General features: G+C 46.2%; 1 protein-coding gene across 2 annotated transcripts in view; it reads left to right on the forward strand.

The window, feature by feature from the left end:
* The first annotated feature begins 230 nt into the window (after window positions 1-230).
* The window catches only part of LOC109316229 (ovostatin-like), a 48051-nt gene continuing 23690 nt past the window's right edge, over window positions 231-24591 (forward strand). For both annotated transcript variants that reach the window (XM_019544133.1, XM_019544132.1), the window contains exons 1-17: window positions 231-385; window positions 2500-2552; window positions 4108-4128; window positions 5689-5857; window positions 6909-6993; window positions 12221-12332; window positions 14099-14213; window positions 14473-14582; window positions 15198-15356; window positions 15906-16133; window positions 16516-16573; window positions 16967-17115; window positions 19471-19620; window positions 21969-22139; window positions 23119-23254; window positions 23651-23735; window positions 24198-24426. In XM_019544133.1, the coding sequence (XP_019399678.1) occupies window positions 277-385; window positions 2500-2552; window positions 4108-4128; window positions 5689-5857; window positions 6909-6993; window positions 12221-12332; window positions 14099-14213; window positions 14473-14582; window positions 15198-15356; window positions 15906-16133; window positions 16516-16573; window positions 16967-17115; window positions 19471-19620; window positions 21969-22139; window positions 23119-23254; window positions 23651-23735; window positions 24198-24426 (2139 nt within the window). In that variant the 5' untranslated portion in view covers window positions 231-276. The remainder of the gene's footprint in view (window positions 386-2499; window positions 2553-4107; window positions 4129-5688; window positions 5858-6908; window positions 6994-12220; window positions 12333-14098; window positions 14214-14472; window positions 14583-15197; window positions 15357-15905; window positions 16134-16515; window positions 16574-16966; window positions 17116-19470; window positions 19621-21968; window positions 22140-23118; window positions 23255-23650; window positions 23736-24197; window positions 24427-24591) is intronic.

The following is a 24591-nucleotide window of genomic DNA, read 5'->3' on the forward strand; positions in this document are numbered from 1 at the left end:
AGGAAAGGAGGAAGACGACAGATACACTGTGGGAGAAGAAGAGATTAAAGGAAGGATGGATTTAGGTGGAGAAGAAACAGGAAATGTTCCAAAAAGAGACAGAGCAGCAGTAGGATTGGGGAAAGCATCAACAGTTCACTCAGGACTGTGAGCGGTATTATTTAGCAGCTCCCAGAGTGAACAGTTTAAGCTCAGGATCATCTCCCTTATGTTCTGGTTCCCTCTCAGGTTCCTCCTGCCACTTCTTCCCCCTTGGCCTTCATCACATTCTCTGCCATGGGCCCCACAGTCCGCCTGTTAGAGAGAAGGTCAGTGGCAATTCAGAACATGGACAGTATTGTCTTCATCCAGACAGACAAGCCCATCTACAAACCAGGACAAACAGGTGGGCATGTGCTCTGCTTCACTTAATGGCATCTTCTTTGAGAACCTATTTTTTGACCTAGGGCAAGAGAAAGAAAGGGTCTGCAAAGTGCATGTCGGGCCAGCTAGTACCCTGAGCTTGGTTTGGTTGGACTGCTTAGTGCTGTCCAGTAACATCAGGGTGAGGGTTGCCATGAAGCTGGGAAAGCCATCCCTAGATACAACACATGGAAGGTGGCCCATGACTCTCCCTTCTGTACTTGCTTTCTTTCCAAATTCATACCCCATGTCTCAGGTTACCCAGGTGTGAAGAAGGGCAACTTTCATAGCTTCTCCCTTATTAGTGCTGGCAGGGCCCTGTGGCAAGGATGGGAAGGTTAGAGCACTGCCTAACCTGTCCTGTGCCAGGGCTGGGTCCTATTCTGAAAGTACAACTAATATCTGTCATGTGAGCTTCATCCTCTCCCCAGGGGGAGAATGATGTGTGCCACATAGGGTGTCCTGTATTAGGTTGGTTTGTTTTGGTTTTTTTGTATGATCCACATGCTTTTATGGGCACCTATGCACGTGCCTGACGCCTGCACCAAGTCTTTTGGAGCACTCTAATTAGAATGCTCTAGCAGCCTCAGTGTCATGTGTATTCAGCATCCCCAATTTCAAAATGGTGGGGGGGGTGCTTTAATTAAAGTTTGTCAAACAAGCTTTAGTTAAAGCACACCCACCTTCATTTTGATGCATGGGATGCTGAATACATGAGACCCTGCAGGAATTTTAATTACAGTGGCTTCTGAGAGCTACTCTAATTAAAACACCACCCCCCGCATCCCACCCCAGGGCACATGTAAAGATCTCCATGTGTTCATATCAGAGAGGGTAGGTGGAGAGTTTGTGATCGTTGTTCTGGGAGTTCACTTCACACTCTGGGGTTGTCCCAGAGGCGACTGCCTCTGCCTCTTGTACAGGCAAGGTGGGGCTGCATCTTTAGAGTAGGGTGTTAAAGTCCTGGAGGCCTCAAGCAAAAGGTGGAGCCCAGAGTGTTGATGGATGCTCCCTGTTGGGAGCTGCTGAAAATGGAAGGTTGCTGACCAAGCTGACCAACTCAGGAAGTCCAGCCATGCTGCACATGCATGAGGATGGTGCTCTCTTTACCCTCAGTAACATGCCTGTGGTACTAGCTTCAATCAAGTGCAGCACTGCCAACACTGGCAGCATAGGAATCCTAAGTTGGGACCCAAAATCTTGAGACTAGGTTGTAGAATACAAGACTGGATTTAAAAAAAAGAGTTATTTTTATTTGGGTTCTAGTTTCTGAGCCTGCCTTTCTTTACATTCTCAGACTTTTCCCTGCAACTGTAAGAGCTGGAAACTTTTCAGACGTTGCATTTGTGTATTGTGTCAGGTTCTCACATGATTATTAACCAGATCCAAGGAGCTGGGGTCATAAGAAAAATAAAAAATCAAATATCACATTAAAATCATCCGGTGCTTCAGGGAAACTGCATAAAGCAGGGTTATACAATCGTTTGAGTAAATTTAGGTAGTTTCTAATCACTGAGGGAGAAGCAGACCAATCTAATATATTTGCCAGAGATGGTATAGAGCAGGGGTTGTCAACTGGTGGTACGTGTACCCCTGGGTATACTTGGGAAGACCCGAGGGGGTACATGTGGGCAGGCAGGGATGAAGCGCCACCAACCATCACCCTGCGCCACCACATCATTGGAGCAGGGCTGGAAGGTGGTGGTTTGGTAAGGACAGCAGCACCCCTCTGTGGGCTGCACAGGCACTGCCTGGCTGGCCGGATGCTAGGGAGAGTTTGCACACAACAGGTGCCACCAGCCACACCTCTGTGCTGCTGCCGCTCTATGTCCAGCCATGCCCCATCCCCCAATGCCGCATCCAGCTGCCAGGAGTACACTTATTAAAAAAGGATGAAAACACCTAGTACAGAAAAACATTAGCCCATAGGACCCTCTTTACTGAGGACACACATCTCATTTGCTACTTCCCAGTCCCTTTCTCAAGCAAGGAGAGCTATAGGAACCAACTGAACTGGTAGTTGCAATGAAACTGGGACTGCTAGCTCAGTAGACATACCACAGCTAATGTTAATCATTTGGTTTCCTGTCATTTCAGTGATGTTCCGTGTTGTTGCTCTGAACACCAGCTTCAGACCTGTTCAGGAAATGGTGAGTGTGACCAGAAACCAGAACTTCCAAGGAATTCCAGGTGGATTTTAAACAGCTGAGAGACGCGTCTCCAGCCCTTCCCCAGATCGTTAAATAAGGACTTGCCTGGGACAGAATTGGAGTTTAATTATGCAGAAGGTGTGAATTAGAAACTTAGTTCAACCCATACAAAACCACCATTGTGAAGTTGCAGTACAAGAGTGTGCGTGGTTGCACCTGTTTGCTGCTTTGTCCATTAAATTCACCTCCTGCTGTTCCTACCTAGCAAGTCCTACTCATGGCTGCAGTCTCTCTAGCCACTAAGGTGATAGAAAAAGTACACACTGGGCATGTCTACATATTCATTAGTGCACAAATAGTGACTGTGCATTTAATTTAGTACTTGCTTAATGAACTACTAACTAAATGCACCATAACTAAAGTTACTGTGCAGTAGTGCCAGCACACTTTTTTTTTGTGCTGGTTACTGTGCAGTAGCCTAATAACACTGTGCAGTAGCTTATTAGCACATTTTTTTACTGGCATACTACTGTGCAGTGTTATTAGGCTACTGCACAGTAAGCATCCCATGTAGATGTGCTCACTGTTGCCCTTTCCAAACAACAGAGCCTCTCCCATTGGGGATGAGGTAGCTATGGCAGTACATAGGGAAATTGTGACTGGCTTCCTGTCTGGAGAGAATATGTTTCCTATACCTTATTCTCACCCACTTTGTACAGTAGAAAAGCAGACTTTGCTCAGCTGGATAGTACTGGATAAACCAAGAGTGCAGTTAAGTAAGACAGGGTACAGATGGATAAGAATCTGCATGTGCTATTAGCACAGAGTAATAACCTCTGGCTCATATTGCACTGGAGTTTATTGCTCCTGGACACCGTGTTTGAATGTGCACCTGAGACCACAGTATGCTGAGCTGGTTGGAGCAGCCCCAGCTGGCAGGGGGCCCATGAGGTCAGCCTCCCAGCCTGAGGTTGCTTTGACCCAGCTCAGTGTGTTGCAATGTCTAGCCAGCAGGCAGCCACTGAACTGAACCATCCTCATACCCCAGCCGGCCTTGTCAGCGTCTACATGTGCATAGCTGTGCAGCAAAGACCTCCACCATAGGATAGTACTTGTGTTTACAAGTACTAACCTGCAGCAAAATTAATTAGTTTCCTCTGTTGCCTCATAGGCCCACACATGTAGACATTAAGACTTTACTGCAGAACTAGTCAGCTCCACAGTAAACTCTTGTAGTTGCATCCACAGAGGACCTAGTTACTCCAGGTTTGAATCAGTACAGGTAAGATAACAATCTGGCCGAGTACATCCTACATTTTCATTTCATTTTATCTCTTGACATAATATTCAACGTTTGGGCCCAAGTCTTGTGGTTCTTACTCAAGTAAAATTATTAATAAGCCATCAGAATCTTACCTGAATAGTTACTTGGACTGCTAACATCTTCATAGGTAACATTTTTACACAATTTCTATAATTCTGTCTGTAATACTGAAGAAGCTATTACTGTTTCCATAAATATTTAACATCTCTTTCCCTACTGTCTCTTTTTCAGTATCCTTTGATCACCATTCAGGTAAGACACTGTCTTTAAAACTGTTTATGTATAAAAGTAAAATCCAGAAAAAGTGTATATGGGGGGAGGAAAGGGAGAGAATAAGTATACGCATGTGTGCACACTTAGCTAGCCAAATTTTGTATGTATGCATGTGGCTGTGTGAGAGCCTGTGTGAGTATATATACTTACCTGACCAAATTTTCCTTCAGTTTCACTGGGAGAAATGTAAAATAACTCATGGAATTCAGTGGAACTATCCCAGCTTTACCAGCATGTAAATGCAATTAAAGTTATCCTGTCCACATGCATATAATTAGTTCCCCTCCTTCCCATAAATTATTTGAGTTGCTTTGGTTTACACTTTGCATAACATGGCCCAGCTGAAAAGCTGTGAACAATTCTAGAAATGCAAAAATCTAGAACTGTAGGTTCAGAGACGATACCTTTTATTAGACCAATTAAGAAATCACAAAAAAAAAAAAATCTGCAAGATTTTGGGCTTACACACATTTCATCAGGCTCAGGGAAAATTAAAGATGGTAAAAGTCCCCATAGGTAGGAAATAAACTTCATTTTTGCACAGAGGAAGCTGAAGATGAAACTCTGTCCCTCTGGGTCCCTGAGAGTGTTTTTATGAGGTGCTCTTTGTTGTTCAGATCAGGCTGCAGTGGATTCCTTCCCTGGTGGTGTCAGATGGCAGGCAGGGAGGTGCAGATATCTTCCTCATTATTCAGCAGTGAAGTGAACAATTCTAGTTAATTGATGCAATTGTACATTGCAGTTCTTTGCTCCTTGCAGTTATATGGCATGTTGTGGGGTTTTCTGTAAACAGCAAAAAGCCCCACTCCTCCAAGTAGCATGCCTGCAGGATTTCACTTTGTCCAGTAGAGTGTAGCCATCGCTTTGTGCTTACAGTGAAATTTCAACAGTGCATTGTTCCTGACTAATGATCTATAGAGTGCCAGGAAATGTCCAAAAAGTTTCTCAATTTAAGTAGGCCAGACTGTAATCTGCGATTGGGGTGGGGGAGCCGCAGACTGCCCCTCACCCACACAACTTCCTCCCCTCTCTTCACAGCTGGAGAAAACTGAGACAGTAGACAGGGACTCTCAGAAAGAGGAGGAAGGTAGTTTGGAAGGCAAGGATGAAGTTGTGGGGGGAGATCTTTTCCCCCTAACATCCCTTTTCTATGTAAGAATGAGAAGACTGTGCAGTAAAAAGCAAGTCAGAATAATTCAGGGTTTACCTGCCTGTCACAGGTGGTTGCACCTCCCTATTGCCCCCACCATGGTATAGATGGGAGAGAGGTGAAATGTAAAATACCACAAGATCAGGAGAGGGAGGGACCAGAAGCTTCAAATATGGGTACTTCCATTTGTGTGAAAACTAGGCATGAAAACAACTCCTCTCCTTGGCTCCTTTGATCCTAGTTGCCTTTGCTAAGTGGCAAAATATAGAGCCCAGCATCTGCTCACGAAGTCGGTCCCACTCTGGGAAACATCAGCTTCCTAGTCCCAGCCCCCTATGAAAAGAAATCCACTGTGACAGTGTTTGTATTCCTGTCCCCTCTGTCCTCAGGACCCACAGGGAAATCGGATCTTCCAGTGGCTGGATGTGACATCTCAGACAGCTATTGTCCAGCTCATGTTCCAGCTCATCAAGGAGCCGATCCTGGGGGACTACCAGATCACTGTGGAGAAGAGATCAGGAGATAAAATCCAGCACCCATTTACTGTGAAGGAGTATGGTAAAAGGCTGGTGCATTCTTGCAAGAATATGTGACTGGAGACAGGCCCCATCTGTTAGATGCACAGACTCATGTATCCCAGCCAGTATAGGGAGAGGGGCCAGGGATCCTATCCAGTGTCAGCTAAGTGTTTGGATTTCCTTGCCCCTTAGGAGTGGACAAAGCCTCTACCTTATCCTCAGAAGAAAAGAGAAACCTAAACTCATGTGCAACCTTATCTCATGCCCAAGGTCTAGATGTGCTATTCACTCAAGATACCCAACTAGTTAGTGTGGAGTGCCAGAAATCATGTAGCCACAGCAAAGCATAGCTCAAAATGGCCTGCAAACCACACTGGAGAAGCAGGGTAAATTAGCCTGTGGTAAGTTCTTAGTGTCCACAGATAATCTGTTGCTGGTACCTGAGTTACCTATTTTAAAGCTAACTCGGGTAGCTTAGATCTACACCAGAGTCACTGCTTTGTAGATACACCCTTGTCTTCTGCCCCCTTCTGAAGATAAGAGATAGGCTCTGTTGCTGGGGGCTGTTTTGTACCATCACTTCCAAATCAAAATCCAGACCTTTAGTCAATGTGACATTTGGAATGAGGGAAAAGAAACATATGGTAAAAAGGGACAAGAGAAAATACAACTTGAGGTATGGGCCTATATGCAGGTCAATTCCAAAGTTCAGACATTGGCACCACTAGTGAGCCAATTCTCTCAGCAACACCCACTAGTTTGTCCAGGTCTTGGCGTTGTGAGGAGTGTCAATACCATTCCGATTGTAGGGTTTTCCTTCCTTGAATAGCATCTCAGAATGAATTAAACCCATTTCTCTACAAGTTTGTTGAGACAGCTAGGGGAGATTGTAATCAGTAAGATTCCTGTATGTCAGGCTATTTCCCTGGTCCCTTTCCACATCCTAGTTCAGAGTACTCTAGTTCCAGCCTGCTGCATATTCATAGTAACTAAAAAATAGTTGCTCTCCCTTGTATGGCTTCAGATACACAGGTATCTAATATCTTCCCATATCATTACTTTTATTTTTGTTTTTTCTCTCCCCATCCCAGTCTTACCGAAGTTTGAGCTTAAAATCAATGCACCGAAAACCATCTCGGTCATTAATCCAGATTTCACAGTGAAGGTTTGTGGCATGTAAGTATTAGATATAGAGTAACCAGGAGATGTTGGGTAGGACAAGAATCCCCCAGAGAGAGGGGGAAGTAGACTGGCTGTGAAGGGGAAGAAGAGGGTAAAATAGGGGAGGAGGAGGAGAGCTTGTGCACAACTGATTTGCAGTAGAGGTTTCTAATTTTTTGTGCTCCTTTTCATTTGATCTATATTGAAGGAATTATTTGTTATATACACAGGTATCTAATGTCTTCCCATAAAATTACTTAATGGCCTTGTGCCACTGCCATACCCTTACCACATAGGGGCCATAGGAGAAGTTTCAGCTCAGAGTCGCACAGCCAGCTTGGGCTCTGAAATCCTTGGCTGTGGGTCCCTTGGCTGAGCCTCTCTGCTCTGAGTGAACCCAGCTGCCCTCAGTCCCTTGTGAAGGGACTGAGTTATACTCTCACAAGGAGTTAATTATAGCACCACTAGTCACTGGTGGATAGGGGGAACAGATCCTTCTCTATCTCTTAGCTGTCTAAGTGGATGTTGGCACGTAAGTGTGATCCTATTCCACCCTGCTCAAGTCCCTGAAAAACAAATAACAAAACAGGTGGGTGGGTGTTTGTCTTTTCTTTTGCTTCTTATGACTGACATGATGGTCTGTTACAAAAACAGATACACTGATGGATTTTTCAGGGGCTAAAATGGGGTGGAATAGGATCACCATTAGGAGCATAATAAGTGGAATGGATTTGGCACTGGGAGTGTGGCTGTTGACTTCAGTGGATATGTACAGACATTGAGGGAGGGGGGAAGTTAAAACAAGTTAAAAATGGCCACCAGATCTAAGGTAAGTCAGGATAGGAGGCTCTCAGGGAGCCTTGGAGGGATTGTCGTTGGGGAAGGCTAGTGGGATCCATTGGTGAGTTGCGGGGATTGTGGAGGCAAGTGGGGTCTGTGGGTGAGTGAGTTGGAGGGATCGGGGGAGGGTGGGACCCAGAAGGTTTTGGCAGGACTGGGGGGCTAGTAGAGTCCATGGGGGAGGAGAGTTGGAGGATCAGGTGGCGGGGGTGGGAACAGAGAGGCTCTCCAATCCCTCCAAACCGCCCTAGGAGCCCATTCTGCTTGGACCTGCCTGATAATACCAAACTGCCCCCAATCCTACAAAATGCTCCTAGGGCCCGTTTTACTGGCATTCACCACCCCAAGGAACTTGGTGGAAGTAGGTCGGGGAGGGTGGGGTGGATTGGTGGGGGCTGGCAGCTCCATGCAGGGGCTTGGTGGGATGAGGGAGATCTCTCACCCCCCCCCAGACAAGAGGCTATTTTTAGATGAACAAGCCCCCACCAGGCAACCAATCTCTACATCCCTCCCCACCCCACCCCCAACTTACTTCCTTGACTTCTGGCACCAGTAAACGCTGGTAAAACTAGCACTGGGAGCAGCTTGCAGGATCAAGAAGTTTAGCAGTCTCCACAGGGTGGGCAGGGGTTGTCTGTCTGTGGGTGAGGCAAGGGGCTGGGGAGCTAAAAATGCCCCAGTGCCAGTGGTAGGATGTCATAAGAAAAGCACAGCCCAGGGGCTGGGACCAGCTGCTGGCTTTCTCAGCTTCAGGGCTGCAGTGGGAACTGTACAGAAGTTCAGTTAAATCAGGTCTGGTGAAACTGATCTAAGTTAGCCTTGTTACACATTAATTTTAGGCAGCTCCTGAAGCTCTTAACCCCTGGATTGTCCACATATTAAAACCTGAAACTAGTTGTGCGGTTCATTAACACCTAAAACTAATGTGTGGCCACTGCCTACAGAGTAGCTGCCGATCTGTTGCAGTTCTGCAGCATCCCAGGATGCAGTTTCCTCTCCCCTCCCCTTCTGTTTTGTGTGGACAAACTTTCCACCCCCTGGACCTCACTGCCCAGGGAGTAGTTCTAGCACTAAGCCAACTTCCCCTCTTGCCCCACAGTTGTGAACTTCCTACCTCCTCCATTACAAAAGATACGTGATAAATGTCCATGCACTTCAGCATGGAAGATCCTTAGGTCTAGACAACTCTATGGTTACTTTCCCCATTGGCGCATCAACATATGATACTACGTCACCACAGCAACACGCTACGGTAACATTGCACATGTATACGTTAGAGCTGTGTGAAACGGCTATGTCTCATTTCAGTTTTGGATTTGGCCATTTGGAGGACAGTGATTCGTTTTGATGTTTTAGATCACTGCTCCACTTCAATTCAGCCAAATCTGTTTTGGAGTTTCAACGCTGTTTCAGAGATTCAGATCAGCCAAGGAGAGGCAAGCACAGCTGGGCAGCTGCAGATTCTCCCACAGCTCCTCTGGCTATGCCTGCCTCTCCCTGGGTGGCAAGAGCCACAGGAGAAACCCTCATGGCTGCCCTGCCTGGCCCCATCCCCCTCCTGGCCCCAGCATCCCGGCACTTTAAAAAAAAAAAAGCCCCATACTCACCGGCTCTGACAGCGGTGATCAGGGCCTCTGAGGGCTTGTGGCAGAGCCCTTCCATGCAGCACAGGGCAGTAGGGGCAGTGGAGATCACCCCTCCCCACCTGGCACCCATGCAGCAGCTGCCCCATGGTGCAGGTACAGTGTGGCTCAGCAGAGCACTGTACACTGTCTGGGATCTGGGGTGGTCCAACAGTCAGCTGGAGCTGGGCAGCACTCAGCCCCAGCAGCCCCAGTTCCCAGATAGCATGCAGCACCCTGTTGAGCCTCACTGCACCCACACCATGGGGCAGCCACCATGTGGGTGTCAGGTTGGGGGGTGATCCCTGCTGCTCCCTACTGCCCTCCACTGTACAGGGGGTGCTCTGCCATGAGCCCTCAGAGGACCTGATTGCCACTACTGAAGCTGGTGAGTGACGGCCTTTTCTTTTTTTGTTGTTGTTGAAATGCTCAGGCTGGGTGGGGAGGTGCCATCAGGGGTGGGGCTCAGCATAATGGGGGGAGATTGGGTAGTGGGGGCTGTGCAAGGGACTCTGCCACATGGCCCCACAGCCCCTGCTACATCCAGTGAGTGCAGGGCTTTTTTTTTCTCTTTTTTTTTTTTTAAGGGCTGGGCCAGGCAGGGCATGGGACCAGGCAGGGCAGCCATGGGGGCTTCTCCCATGGCTCCCCTGGCTGTGTTGGTGTAGGGTGCACCGAGCAGACTCGGGTGCTGGCGCTGTTCCCAGCTGGCAGTGACAACCTGCTGTCATCCCACATGCAGATCTGGGGGCCTGCACCCCCTGGGAGGGCTGTGAGGCTGTGCCAGATTCGTCCTGGGGGGCTTGGGCCCTTGGATTTGCGCATGATATGACAGTAGGCTTCCGTCCCTCCCCCAGAGCACTGGGATTGGAAGGGACCTAGGGACAGATCACAGACACTGGCCAGCTACACAGTCACTAGTTTCATAGTTTCTAGGGTCAGAAGGGACCTGAACAGATCGTCAAGTCCGACCCCCTGCCTTGGGCAGGAACGAGTGCTGGGATCATAATACCCCAGCCAGATGCTATCCAATCTCCTCTTGAAGTTCTCCAAGGTAGGGGAAAGCACCACCTCCCTTCAGAGCCCATTGCAGAGCCTGGCAGCCCTAACCATAAAGTAATCCCTCCTGATATCAAGCCTGAACCTACTCTCAATCAATTTGTGGCTGTTATTTCTTGTTATCCCAGGTGGTGCCTGGGGGAACAGACCCTCACCTATTTTCTGCTGGTCCCCCCTGGTGAGTTTACAGAGGGCCACCAGATCCCCTCTGTCTTCTCTTGCAGAGGCTGAATAGATTTAGGCCCTTTAGTCTATCTTCATAAGGCCTGGCCTGCTGCCCCCTGACCATGCTAGTGGCCCTCCTCTGAACCCTCTCAAGGTTAGCCACATCCTTCTTGAAATGCGGTGCCCAGAACTGGATGCTGTACTCCAACTGCAGCCTGACCAGCACTGCATAGATGGGAAGGATCTGCTTGTGATGCATCTATATATGAGATGTGAGAGCAGTCCTCCCGCTTCTCTTCCCCTTCCCTCTTCTTAGTTTCTGTTTCCTGCAAGCCTGACTCTGAAACATCCAAAACATCTCCAAAAGATTTTGGATGGTTTTGTGTAGTTTTGGAGCCTTCCATTTAGTTTCAGATTCAGTGTTTCAGGCACCAAAACGGGCCAAAACCCCTCCAAAATGAAATGGCTGCTGGAATTTTGCACAGCCCTAGTATACACCCCCAGTATCTCCAGGAAAAGAGATGAGATGTGTAGGAGGTTTAGAGTAGACTGAGGAGTTAGCGAACTGATGAAGAGAGAAGCAAGTATCTTTAAACCAGCATTTAGGGGTCAAAGGACAGGATCAGTGCAAGCAGGGGAAGATTCTGGACCTAGATCCATGTGCTCTTTCATAACCACTCGCTTGTCCTCCCCACTCTTAATAGTCCGTGATGGGATGGAAGTAGCCTCCATGAACATGCCTGCAGCCTACAATAGTCCTACTGCCTCTAGTACAACCTCTGGTGTGTGAGGACATGTGAATGGACAACTGCTGCAATGGATCTGGAGAGAAAGGAGAACAGTTGGCACTATGAGAGAGAGTGGGTGAGGCAAAGAAAGTGTTCAATCAATACATTCAGAAGGAGGAAAATAGATGAAAAAAGAACTGGTGGAGAAGGAGAAATGAAAGAGAGAGCAAAGGGGAAAGGAAGGCACCTATGCACAGAGAGGGGGGCAAAACAGCAAGAAACTAATGTTTTCAGGGCCCTTCTGGGAAACAGACTGCCCTGGCTGAGGAGATAACAGGATGTTTCTTTAGGAGGTTTGGGCAGTCAAGACCTCAGGCAATAAACTCAGCTATCACGTTTGCAGGCATGCAGCAGGAGTTGCATAGGCTGGCATGAAAATCCTCACAGTTGTAATTTGCAAGTAATTGACCTTTCTTTAGGATTCAGGGAGAGAAAGCCTGGAAAATTACTCCAGTCTCTGACTTTCCTGGCCCCATGCACTTCTTAGCTCTATGCCTGATACATTTTCTAAGAGCAGCCTCTTGAGTTTGTACTGGGATCACAAAATCATAGGAAAGCAGGGCTGGCAGGGACTTCACAAGGTCATGTAGTTCAGCCCTCTGCTCATGGCAGATTCATCCCTGACTAAAACGTCCCAGCCAAGTGCTTGTCTAACCTGCTGCTGAAAACTTCCAAGGATGGAGTTTCCATAGTTCCTCTATGTAGCCTGTTTAAATGCTTTACTACTTTCATAGTAATTTTCTATTGCTGTGTTTCCTCCTCTGCTAGGTACACCTATGGCCAGCCTGTTGAGGGAACCATCCAGCTCAGTGTATGCCGGAATTTCAATTTGTACGGGGCATGCAAGAAAGACCCAATCTGTCAGGCTGTAACCAAACAAGTAAGATAAATGGTGGTGATACAAAAGAGACTGCCACACTCCTATCTTCAAGCCTCTCTTCCTTTTCACTGTGATTTCTTCTTTCTTCCTTCCACTCCCCCATTTACTTTTTTTCTAATGCACAGAGCAGTGACCTGGCACTCAGGAAAACTGGGTTCAATTTTAAGTTCTGCCATTGGTTTGTGGTGCAATTTCATGCAAGTCACTTTGCTTCTTTGTACCTCAGTTTCCTCAGTTGTAACATGGACAAATGACCTTTTAAGTGTTTTCTGCAGATGGAAATACCATATAAAGACAGGTGCATTAGTAGTAGTAGTATCATTATACGTTAATAACATTAATAATAATTAGGGTTGGCAAGCCAGGCAATTAACCAGGAAAATATTGCCAATTGACTGGTCAATTGACAGAATGTTTTTAACTGGTCAAAGCTTATAGCAATTTTACAAAAAAACCTACATTTTCTTATGGTTTTCTTGACAGAAATATCATTTTAAAAATTTTTTGACACATTTCTTAATGAAAAATTTGTGCTTTTTCTGTGTATTATTTGAACCTACTGGCAATTTTTCACAATTTTTGACTGATATTTGACCGGTCAATTGGCTAAACTTTATTTGTCCAGTCAAATACTCAGTCTTAATAATAAGCCTGCATGCAGCTACTGCTGCAATTGCTAGCCTTCTCTACCCGTCTTGACAAATGAACACTAATGGTACTTTAACCAGTTTTGAGCCACAACTTTTTTTAAGTGCTTTGTGATGGTGTTGGATTCTTTGAGGTGCAAAAAATATTCTTGATATAGAATGCATGGGCCTAATACAAGTTTCTTCCCTGTATTATTTAGGATTGTAGGGGACTTGGTCTACATATTTACTGGTTGAATATTTATCTAATCTGAAGTGTCCATGTGTGTGTAGGCTTCCAGTCATCATAATGAGTAGCCACAGTCTAGACAGAAGTACTGTGGGTCAAATATTATCCTACATTTGTATTAATACTAGGGAAGAAAGGGAGGGTGCATTGAATTTGCAGTCATTCTACATTCATCTGTGATTCTCATGCAACCCAGTGTATTATAACCTGTTTTATAGGGAGAGGGGATGTTGGCCAGGAGATCAGGGTCATGCCTACATTCTGGCAGCAGTGTGGGCCCTAGGTCTTGTGAGCAGATTCAGGAGGACAACCCCCAAGCAGCCTCTCTGGGTTTGGGGTGTACCACTGGAAGCAGGGTGGGTAGAGGGTGGTAGTCCTCAAGGTGGCACAGTGCTACCACCATGTAGATATGCCCTGGGTTATCTTCAACTCCTTGCACAGGGCCATGAGATACTTCTGCCTCAGAAGCAGCTAAAATGACTGCTTTCTGAATCCCACCCAAAGGCAGTATTCTTTCCACACCCTCCATTGCTGCCCTCCAGGGTCAAGACAGACTGGAGCTTGATGCAAAGCCTTTGTGTCAGGCATTCGAAGTCACAGACATCCAGGCATGGGGCACTACCACAGGGAGTCAACAGTAGATGTGAACCCAACATGTAAGGAGGGACCTTTATCTAGAAGAAGAGACCTAGTAGCTAAGCCATATGTATGTTGTATACTGTGGGTTATTACACAGGAACACTGATGTCATTTCTGGTCACTAGACAAAGCTATCACGCTATTGTTTGGCAAATTCATTACATTCTCCTAACCACAAAAAGAACTGTTTTTCTCTTTTTCCTTCACCCCCCTCTCCTCCTTAATTCCGTGTCTGTTTTCTTGCTTTTCAGCTGAACAAGGATGGCTGCCTCTCTCAGGAATTCAGCTCCAAGATCTTTGAGCTCAGTCGTTCTGGATACTGGATGAGCCTGGATGTGAAAGCAACTGTCACAGAGAAAGGAACAGGTAAAGCTTCCAAGCCACTCAGGAAGGAGGATGGGGCATGGCTGGGGAAGAGGATTTTGCCAGAGCATTCTGCAGTTTGGTGTCCATGGGTTGAATTTCTGGCTGCCCAGCCTAAGGTTCATTTCCTAGAAAAGATCCATTTCATATACATAGGGATCATCTCCCAGGCAAATACTTGGCTCAGTAATTTGACTGGATTCAAAGCAAGTTAAATTCAAGACTAATTATGCCTCATCTTCACTTTGGGTCTGTCTCACAGGTGTGCAAATCTCAGACTCTGCCTACGTTCCCATAACCCAGGTGCTGGGCAGTGTGCGGTTTGAGAACATGGATCGCTACTACAAAAGAGGGATCCCTTACTTTGGACAGGTAGGACAGCAGAGAGTTGTATTATATCACAGCATGGTATCCAGGGTGATAGAAATTGAGTTTAACATCTGGTCCAGCAACAGAACCACAGGTCTTTCACCAAGGTCTTCTGCTAAAGCATTTGTTACATTTAAGCTGCATCATTTCAGGAAAAGGGAATTTTTTTTATTTAAAAAAATCCATTTAACCTTTGGCTATAACTCACCTCTCTGGCTATTGTACTGGGTGGCAAGCTTCCATTACTAAGACTTCCCTGCTTTTTTCTGAGGCTTTGCCTGTTCTGAGAAGGAGTTTTAGTTTGCTGCACCCCAGGTCATTTGAGGCACATTATGCCGCAGGACTTCCCACCGCAGCTGGAATTAATGAGCAATACACTGCCAAGGCACGCAAACACCGACACCGTTAAAGTGGTGCAGAAGCATTTAGCCTGCTTTGAAGTGTCCTGCACACATGCCTCTCCTTTCATCTACACACAGCCTAAGAGTATAAGATGGTAGAGTGGGGAGACAGTCTCCTGGATAGAATACAAGCACATAGAAAACATGCGTCTCTGCACTCAGTGGAGTTGCAGGCTGAAAACCTCTTTGACATGGCTGTTATTCTCTTTCCCTTTAGATCAGATTGGTGGACAAGGATGACTCTCCCATCAAGAATGAAGTTGTCCAGCTGTTCCTCAGTGAAAAGAACATTTGCAATTATACCACAGACGACAATGGCACTGCTCAGTTTAAAATTGAGACTTCTGAAATGTTCAATCCTGAGTTCAGCCTGAAAGTGAGCACTGAAAGGGGGATTTTTATTTCTTTGAGGGCCACTGTGCTGGTCTTAACCCATGGTATAAGACCCAAAGCCACAAAAAGTAGGATTGGGATTGTGTTCTAGTAATGAGATCTCACTTTCTCTGGCTCAATTCATGCTCCAAAAATGGAGGGAGGGACCCCATATAAAGTAGTGACTCAACTACGTGAAATGCAAAGCAGATACTGGGCACTGTCCAATAGCCCAAATATTAGGTGACTGAAAAGAAAGAGGAAGGTGGGTAGGAAGGGTTAAGAGAATTCTTAGGAACAAGATTTTAACTTGGTTCCCTGTCTGACAAAAAAAATTGATTTTCACAAATTTTCTCTAATTCTGATATTTTAGCATTTCTGTGTTTTTTCCAACTCCCTCTATTGTTAGTAGGCACATTCTGCTGTTGCTCACCACAGCCACTTAGCAGGCTATGGATGCAGTGCCTTATAAATGATTTGTAAATGAATGTGTGTCATTTCTACTGCCTCACTAGTAACATAACAGCTTGTTCTTTCTTCCTGTTTTTGTCAGGCGGTATATAAAACCAGTGATGTCTGCCACATGGAAGGCTGGCTGGTACCTTTCTATACTGAGGCCTTTTTCAGCATTCAGCGGTTCTATTCCTGGACTAACAGCTTTGTGAGGATTGAGCCAGTGTGGAAGGAGCTGAACTGTGGCCTAAAGAAGTCGATCACAGTGCATTACATCCTGAACAAAAACCAGTACAGGGGTGCCACCAGTGTGAACTTCTTCTACTTGGTAAGCGTCTGTGAGAGGCTGCCAGGCTTCTCTGAGAGCGCTCTGGTGGGGATTTGTATTGCAGAATGCCAAACAGCAGTTCCTAAAGGGCTCGTTCCATCAGGTTATGGATGCCTTGTTGGCAAGACTCCTTATTGATCTGCAGCAGTGTACATCTGTGTGACCAGGACTGTCAAAGCAGGGAGGGGGCTGAGAAGGTTAAACAGTATTAGGTCTGTAGGGGGGAACCTAACACTTAGGTCTGTAGTGAAGAGCGCAACACTTCACTATGCTAGACCTGACTCCATTTTGAGTCATACATTTAAAGCAATACTCATGGTGTCTTTCTGGTTGCCATTCCTATTTCCCTGCTCATGGTCTCATGATTTCTTTCTATAACTAGGGCATGGCGAGAGGCAAAATTATCTTTCACGGCAAAAAGGAAGTCAGCATCAATGGCGGTGAGCACTGTTGTCTTGTTTTCTTCTTTTTAAGGCAGAAATACTGAGCATTATGCAGCTGAGCAACACTTTGGGGTCAGTGAATGAAGCTATACTCATGGTGTCTCTTCCATCTCACTTACAAGCAGGCACAATGGCATCACCACTTGGAGAAATCTTGAATTAAGTGTGGGCGCTGCTCAACTGGGCAGCCTCTCCACAGAGGGAGGACATAGCCTGTGTCATCTCAGGGTGTGGAGATCCTCAAAAAAGGCAGCAGGGGCACATGGGTGGAGGCATATGGAACAACTCTAGGAACATCCACTGGCCAACTGTCATATGCACCCAACTAGGACAGACATTATTGGATCACTTCCTGGGCCTCACTGTTATTGCTTTATCCTTTTTCTCTAGCAACTCTAAAAGGCACTTTCCTCATTCCCCTTACCATCGATGAGAAGCTAGCCCCAATGCTCCAGCTCCTGGTTTACACGTTGCATCCTGCCAGGGAGATAGTGGCTGACAGTGCCAGAATCCAGATTGAGAAGTGCTTCAATAACAAGGTAAGGGGATTTGAGACATTTTCAAAGCCACATACCTTTTTTTGCTATGAGATATCTATGCTGTCCCTAACCAGATCCACACATTTTGGTCTCCTATTCCTTGTTGTTCTAGTTTTCTCTTATTACTGCTCCACTAATTCCCATTTTTCCTTCTCATCTTTATGCTTTTTGTGTACTGTCCCCATGCTTTCCATTCCAGCCCCATAATCAATGCTTTTCCTCTCAGCACCCTTAACACAGCTTCTTCCAGGAATCCTTGCTTTACCGAGCTGCATATCCATGTCCTGAAGCCTTTTTCTATGCCTAGTTTATCTGTGATGTTTTGTTCTTTAGTGTCAAGAACATTTCTCATCTGTTGGCCAAGTCCAACAGGCCAATTCTGGAAGTTCACAGAACTAGGTGAAACTGTTTAAGACAAATCATTTGCTGAAAAATGCCACAATTTGCAAATGTATTAATAGTTTTGGCCATATAAGAAAAAAATAGAAAAAAAAACCCTTAAACATGTATTTTCATAGTTTTTTTAATTACATTTTTCATTTTTTTTTCATTTTGAAATGATTTTTTTAAAAGAAAAGGCAAAACAGACCCCCAAACAAAGTTGAATGTTTTGTCTGGGGTTACGCAAAGTGCTTTAGAAGACCCAGACCAGCTGTTGCCTTTTTTTTTTTGCCCCACAAACAAATTTGTTTTGTGTTAATCCAAAGCAGGTTTTTCTTCTTTTTTGTATTTTTCAGTTTGGCCATTGAATAATAAAATTACTCATTGACACAGACCAAGGGCAGATCCTATTGCACCTTGGCTGAGTCCCTGAAAAACCTGTTAATGCACCTACTTTTATAACATACCATATACTTAGCCGGAACACTAAGGGAAGAATTCTTTTTCACTTCTTGGATGACCAAAGTACAGCTTGTGACCAAATCTGAATTACCCACCTGAAGCACAGGAGAGATTCTGTTACCTTCCCTGGGCACTTGTGTCCCCATTATAGGCGTAGGTTTTCCTTTTGGAGATATGCAGATTTCTCCCTATTCCTAAACCACAAAAGCAGTGAGCAAGAGGAAGACCCACCCATATTTTGCATTAACTTTTTTCAGGGGTGTGAGAGCAAGGTAGAATAGCAACCTAAGTCCACTATGCTTTGGAACCGAAGACCACTATGATGCCCAGCAAGTGGAGTAGAATCTGATCCATAGTGCTTACCAAATATCAGTGCTACAAGAGGGTTTCATATAATACAAAGAGCAAGAGATACTCCAAAGTCTTCGAAGGTTCCTAAATAACTTAGAGGCCTTAGAAAACTTCACCTCTTGCCTAAAACTTTAAACCAGGTGGCATTTTAGTGAGCAGTCAAGCTTTAGAAAGGGCTTGTGATAGTTCTAATAATAGATCAGAATACAAACTATGTTAAACTTTCCCAGCTGTGCAGACTTTTTTAACGTTTTCATTTTGAAGAAAAAGTAATAAAATGCAGTATTGTAGCACAGGTCATGGTAGGACTGATATCTACAAGACCCAGTCCTGTACCAGAACCCCATTGGCCTTGGTGCTGTACAAATATTAGTATGCTTACATTAGTGCCAGACTTGATGCTATCTTACATTAATTATGTTCAGAAGGGCACTTTATTTATCCATATATAAGTGACAACAAAAGTAGTCTGACAGGTCTTCCAGTAAAAAGTTTTTTTTTAAAAAAGCCTTAATTATGGCATTATTGAATACAAGAAATTTCTTATCAAATGACATTGCTCAGAGGCCTTAAGGCTGATTGTAGCTGGTGATAGAAAAGATGGAGCTTGTGGTCTGATGGCAGCAGAAACATGGAGTTCGTCATAACTCATACGTGAGTAAACTCTGTGTCGTATGGCAGTGCTTATTATCAGAAATTAATCTAAAAGGAATATGATTATATTCTACTGCTCCCACCCCTGCCCCAACCTTTCTCTTCTGATGCCCTGTAAAAGTCATGGATACGTTTATTTAATCCTTCCAGCTGCTCTGAGGGCCAGTGGGGACCTTGGAACATGGCGATATATTGCTGGAAGGCCTGTCTCATCCAATCCTCTGCATCCTGACAACACCTGTATTAAAAGGGTTATATTTCTGGGGTGGGTGAAAAGTCCAGTGTTGCCTGTTTGTAATGAAGGAAGGAGGAGGTAGGAGCCTTTGTATGGCCTTTGTGCTCAGGTGTGAGAAGAGAATCCAGGGAGAACCAGCTCTGTGGTGAGGCCTTTGTCCTGCCAGGTGATGGTAAGAAGTCAAAGGTCTGCTCCTCTTGCACCAAAACTCACATTTGCACAGAAAAGACACTCCAGAGGTTGTGGAATTGACCCTTTCTGCTCAATCCCAGGTCCAGCTGAAGTTCTCTCAAGAAGAGGCGCTCCCAGCCTCCAACGTCAGCCTCCTTATTGAAGCCGCTGCCAACTCCCACTGTGCGCTGCGGGCTGTGGATCAGAGTGTCCTGCTCCTGAAGCCTGAGCAACAGTTGTCTGCTGAGACTGTAAGCCCCGAGTCCCTTGCCTTATGCTGTCCCAGAGTTGCCTTCTTTCAATAGGTTCCCATCTCTCCTTGGTTTCCCCTACCCTGTGCAACACCACTGTCTCCCTCTCTATTTGCTCTCTCTGTGTCTGGTGATGGTTCTTCCGTTACAAGACACTTTCTGAGAGGCAAAAGGCCTTACCACCTGTCAGTAGGGAGAACCTGATGCTCCCTATCTGCTTATGCTCATCCAGTGGCCATGCTGGGAAGCATGTCGGATTTGCCACAGACATTCATGTCTGTTACTACAAATTTCTCAAAAATTCTTACCAATAGAAAGTTTGACTGGGAGCTGGAGTGCTCATAAGTTTCAGCCCCCTGTCTGGAGAGCTATGCAGGTGAGCTTCTCCCTGTGCTACCCCTGCCCTTAGGGGAGCCCACTACTTGACAGTCAGCCCTCTCCCCCGCCAGAGAAGGGGGTAGGCTGTTAATAGGCATTCCCTGGCTTTTAAATCATCTCATATACAGCCCAGATGGGCTGCATATGGGGTGAAGTAAAACCTGAAGTGCAGGGTCATGGGGCTGGGGACAGCTTCCATAACTCCAGCTCCAAGCTCTTGGCTCCCAGCTTTCAGAACTCTGGTTCCCAGCTGTTAAACTTCCATTTGTGGTGCCAAACTGGGCAGGACACAGGATGTTTAAAGCATACTGGAGGCAAAGAAAGCCTCCCAGCCCCAGTTCTCAGCCCCCAGTGCTTAGAAATTCATGTTTCTAGCACCTAGCTGCATGCCAGAGGCAGTATTTAAAACCAGAGGCCTTTAACCAGGATTGGAGACAGCCTTTCCCAGCTTGATTCCCAATCCCTGGGAATCTACCTAGCCCAGGCAACCTTGCAGTCATGGTACACCGTTTTCACCGCCCCCCTCCCCCCCCCACACACACTTCCTATTGGAACAGAAGACATGCAGAGGACTAGGCAGGGGCTGGACAAGAGAAGTGCACTCTGGGAGGGTTTCTGGCTCAGAAGAATGCTGATTGGTGTGACAGGATGCAGAGCTCCCTGACAGCTTGCTCCTGGGCAGGCTGTCAGGGAGCCAGTGTTCCCAAGTAGATGATGGGAGAGCACAGGACTGTGGGATACTGGATGTCTCTCCCAAGAGAAGCATACAGGTATTCAACTTAGATCTGGAGGAAGATCTTCATGATAGGTAACTGATCTAACCTCTTGCGGAAAAGCCATTTTTCTTCCACAAGAAAGCCTTTGCATATCTGTACACTCTCCCTTTTGTGCAGGAAAAAAGTCTTTTCTTCCAACACAAATGGGGTTCAGTGTGGCAACTGTTTTGGGCTCCTGTCTGCCTTCCACAAACATGTAACCCTTGTTGCCTAACCATCAGTAAGGGGAGGCAGGTCACACTGAGGTAGGAGAGAGATTTCCAGCAAAAGGGTGAAAAATAAGAGCCAGTCAAGACTTGCTGTAGCCAGAAGTTGGATCTTCCCCACAATCAGCCTCCATCTTTTCACAGTATCATCTAATGATGTTCTTCCCATCCTTAGAAATTGCCTAGGTCTTACAGTATGTACTGAGTTGGACTATCCATGGCAGCAGTGTGTCCTGGCTGGGATGTTCCCATGCTTGCCTTACCTGACTTCTCCCCTTGGCACCCTCGAAATCCAGCCCCAGTCCCAGTGGCTGCTCTTAGCAACACCAGAGCATCTTCACCAGTATTTCTGGGTTTGGAGAATGCTACCAGGAGTACATGGCTGGAGCAGATTTGGGGCCATCCCCTCTGATACATGCTGCCTGTCAGTGTAAACACACCCCAAGACCTAACACAAAGTCACTTGAGTGACTCCATGGCAGATGATCACAAGTCAGGCGTGTGACTACCCCAACAAGTCAATAAAGGTGGCCAGAATGTGGAATGGGCTCCCAAAGGAGGTGGCGCTCTCCCTTACCTTGGGGGTCTTTAAGAGCAGGCTGGATAGGCACCTGGCTGGGGTTATCTGACCCCAGCACTCTTTCCTGCCCAGGACAGGGGGTTGGACTCAATGATCTGCTGAGGTCCCTTCAGACCAAATGTCTATAAATCTAAAAGCTACTAGAGCCTGGAGGCCTCTGCTACTTTGTGAGTACCTCATAGACAGAAAAACCTAGGCAAGCTGAAGAAAGTCCAGTATGGAAAATTACAAAAAAAAGGGGAGAGGGTAAAAGACCTGTATGTATTATCTCTGAAGGAACCTTGTAAGCCTCAAGTCTGAAAAGGGCAGGCCATTGTTCTGTATAACTGCTATTACCTGGTGTGTGAACTGGTGCTTACCCCTTCCTCCCCACACACACAGGGTTCTGGGTTTGTTTTATCCTCCCAGGTGTACAGCCTGCTTCCCTTGCAAGATTTGTTTGGTTACTACTACAAGAATCTCAACTTGGAAGATGACCGCAAAGACCCATGTATTCCAACAGACAACATCTTTCATGGTGGCTTGTACTATACGCCTGTAACCTCTAACTTGGGCCCTGACGTCTATCTGTTTTTCAAGGTAATTGTGCTGAAATTAGGCAGGTTAATAGCAGAAAGGGAGGGAGTAAAGAAACAGTTTCTAATGTCTTCATTGGTTTTCTTCTGCAGAAATGATGAAATACAGGAAGAATCTGGTGCTTGGTATATAGGTACACCCTTATCTGACCAGCCCCTCTATGCTTAACTCTTCAAGAATGAGAAGCTGGCTATGTTATTACGATTATGAAGCCCAAAGTCAGGGAAGTGGCAGGGGAGAGACAGTTCTGCCTTCTGGAGGACTCTTTGTGTCCTACTGTTATGTAATTGGCCTCTCATCCAAATGCAGTGACAGTCTCCTTCTGGAAACAGTGAATTCCCTGTTGCAGCAGAAAATGCCCTGGAGGGATCAATCCTTCATTGATCTGAAAGACAGAGGCAAGATGGCTGGACTTGGATTTGCTGAAAAGTGGCTCCTTCTGAGCTGCTTTACATTAGTTTCCCAACTGGCCAGCAGGTGTCTTTGCCCTACAGGGCTCAGAACTGGTGGTAGAGATGATATCTTTTATTAGACCAACTAGATTTTTGGTCTAATTAAATCTTTAATTGCAAATTTTTTTTTGAAAAAACTCTAGTTGATCTAATAAAAGGTATCACCTCTACCACCAGTTCTGATTCCTTTTGCCTCTAGACCAATACAGCCACAACCTGGATACCTTTCCAGCCTAAAACTTCCTTTTCTTGAGCATTGTCTGTTTGTAGTGGATGTGCTCTAATTCTGTGGCACATTCTGCATTTCTAACGTGCAAGGAATCTGCATAGACAACACCAAAGACCCCACAAAATGCAGAGCAGAGACGAGTTGGGCCTATGCCAGGGGGACATAGGCTATCCTTCAGATGGGCATAGGCCACTTGGAGTGTTTAGCACTATCAAAATGTCTACTGGAAAAAAAGGGCAGAGCTGGTTTAAGTCTGTGCTAAGAAATGGCGGTTTCTGAAGTATTTGTTTTGGCTTTGAAGGAGATGGGCATGAAGGTTTTTACCAACTCTCGGCTTCGGCAGCCAGTGGTGTGTGAGAGTGAGCGATACAGACCTGAATTCCTTTCCCGGCCCAGTGTCGCAGACTTCTCCATTGTGCACAAGGCTGGACTGTCAGGTAGGTAATGTCAGGGTCTGAAAAGACTGCAAGCACTTCTTACTCTTGACCTGAAGTTGCATTCAGTGGCTGGTGTGATGTGAACTGGTGGGTCTCCATCCTCTACCTGGTAAGAGAGGTGTCCATGTTCTAAAGCAGTACTGCTACTGGCTGCCATTGTCTTTGTCTCACTAAACTGAATAGGTCACAGGAACCTGTCCATCCCCAGTAAGTGCAAAGTTCCTGGGCAGGGCAGCAGAGGCAGCGAGTTGCTTTCCACAGTTCCCATCTCACCATTTTTGGAAGTAAACTTTGGAGTGTCAGTTTGATCCAGAACATATGGGCAGAGCCCACCCTGCCATGATGCCTTTTCTGAATACACTGGGATTGACCAAGCTCCATCTTGTCCCTGAACAGGGGCAGATGCTCGAAATGCAGCAGTAATTGAGACGGTCCGGAAGTTCTTCCCTGACACCTGGCTGTGGGATCTAGTCCCAGTGGAGTGAGTCTTCCTTTCCTTTTCCCTCACCTCCTTTCAAAAGGGCTGTTGAATCCACGCCCACTGCTGCCCTGCGAAGTGCCAGGAACTTGTTCTTTCAACCACTCCTGCCTGGTGACAATATTTAAGGTTCCCAGTGCATGTTCCCCACAATCCCCTGATGGGTTGCACCCACCCTTACGTGGCAGGAGTGTCTGAAGTGAAGACTTGGGACTGGGAATTGAGTTCTGGGTCCCATTCTAGTCTTTTCCCCTAAACTCCTATGCTGTTTGGGCTAAATGGCAGGCAGAGGGATTTACCGAGGGCTCATCTCGAAGAACCTGGGTAATTAGCTTGGGGCACTCAGACATGAGAGTCTCAGCCTGCAGACTGAGCTGGCTTTTTCATAATCTGCTGTTTGTATTGAGTGCTGTAGCATATACACTTCACTTTCTTTCCAATGTGCTCTCTGCCCATTCTCTTCAGTTCTACTGGAAAGGCCAACCTCACGTTCACCGTCCCCGACACCATCACCGAATGGAAAGCCAGCATGTTCTGTGTGGCACAGGAGGCAGGCTTTGGCATCTCTGTACCTGCCTCTCTGACAGCCTTCCAGATGTTCTTTGTTGAAATTACACTGCCCTATTCCATCATCCGGGGAGAAGACTTCTTACTTAGAGCCAATGTCTTCAACTACATGGGCACTTGCAATCAGGTATGTCCCTTCTTCCTCCCTCTGAATTCACATCCCTTCCTCCTCGGCAAAGCTGTAGCATCCTTCCTTGGCTACAATATGCAGCAGCATGGTAAGTATATAAAGCCCCAGCTGTTTTTTGGTAAAATACTGTGATTGTTTCTGTCCTCCTGGGCCACTATAGAG

The sequence above is a fragment of the Crocodylus porosus genome, unplaced genomic scaffold, assembly GCF_001723895.1.
Source record: "Crocodylus porosus isolate Cpor-Errol unplaced genomic scaffold, CroPor_comp1, whole genome shotgun sequence".
NCBI lineage: Eukaryota > Metazoa > Chordata > Crocodylia > Crocodylidae > Crocodylus > Crocodylus porosus.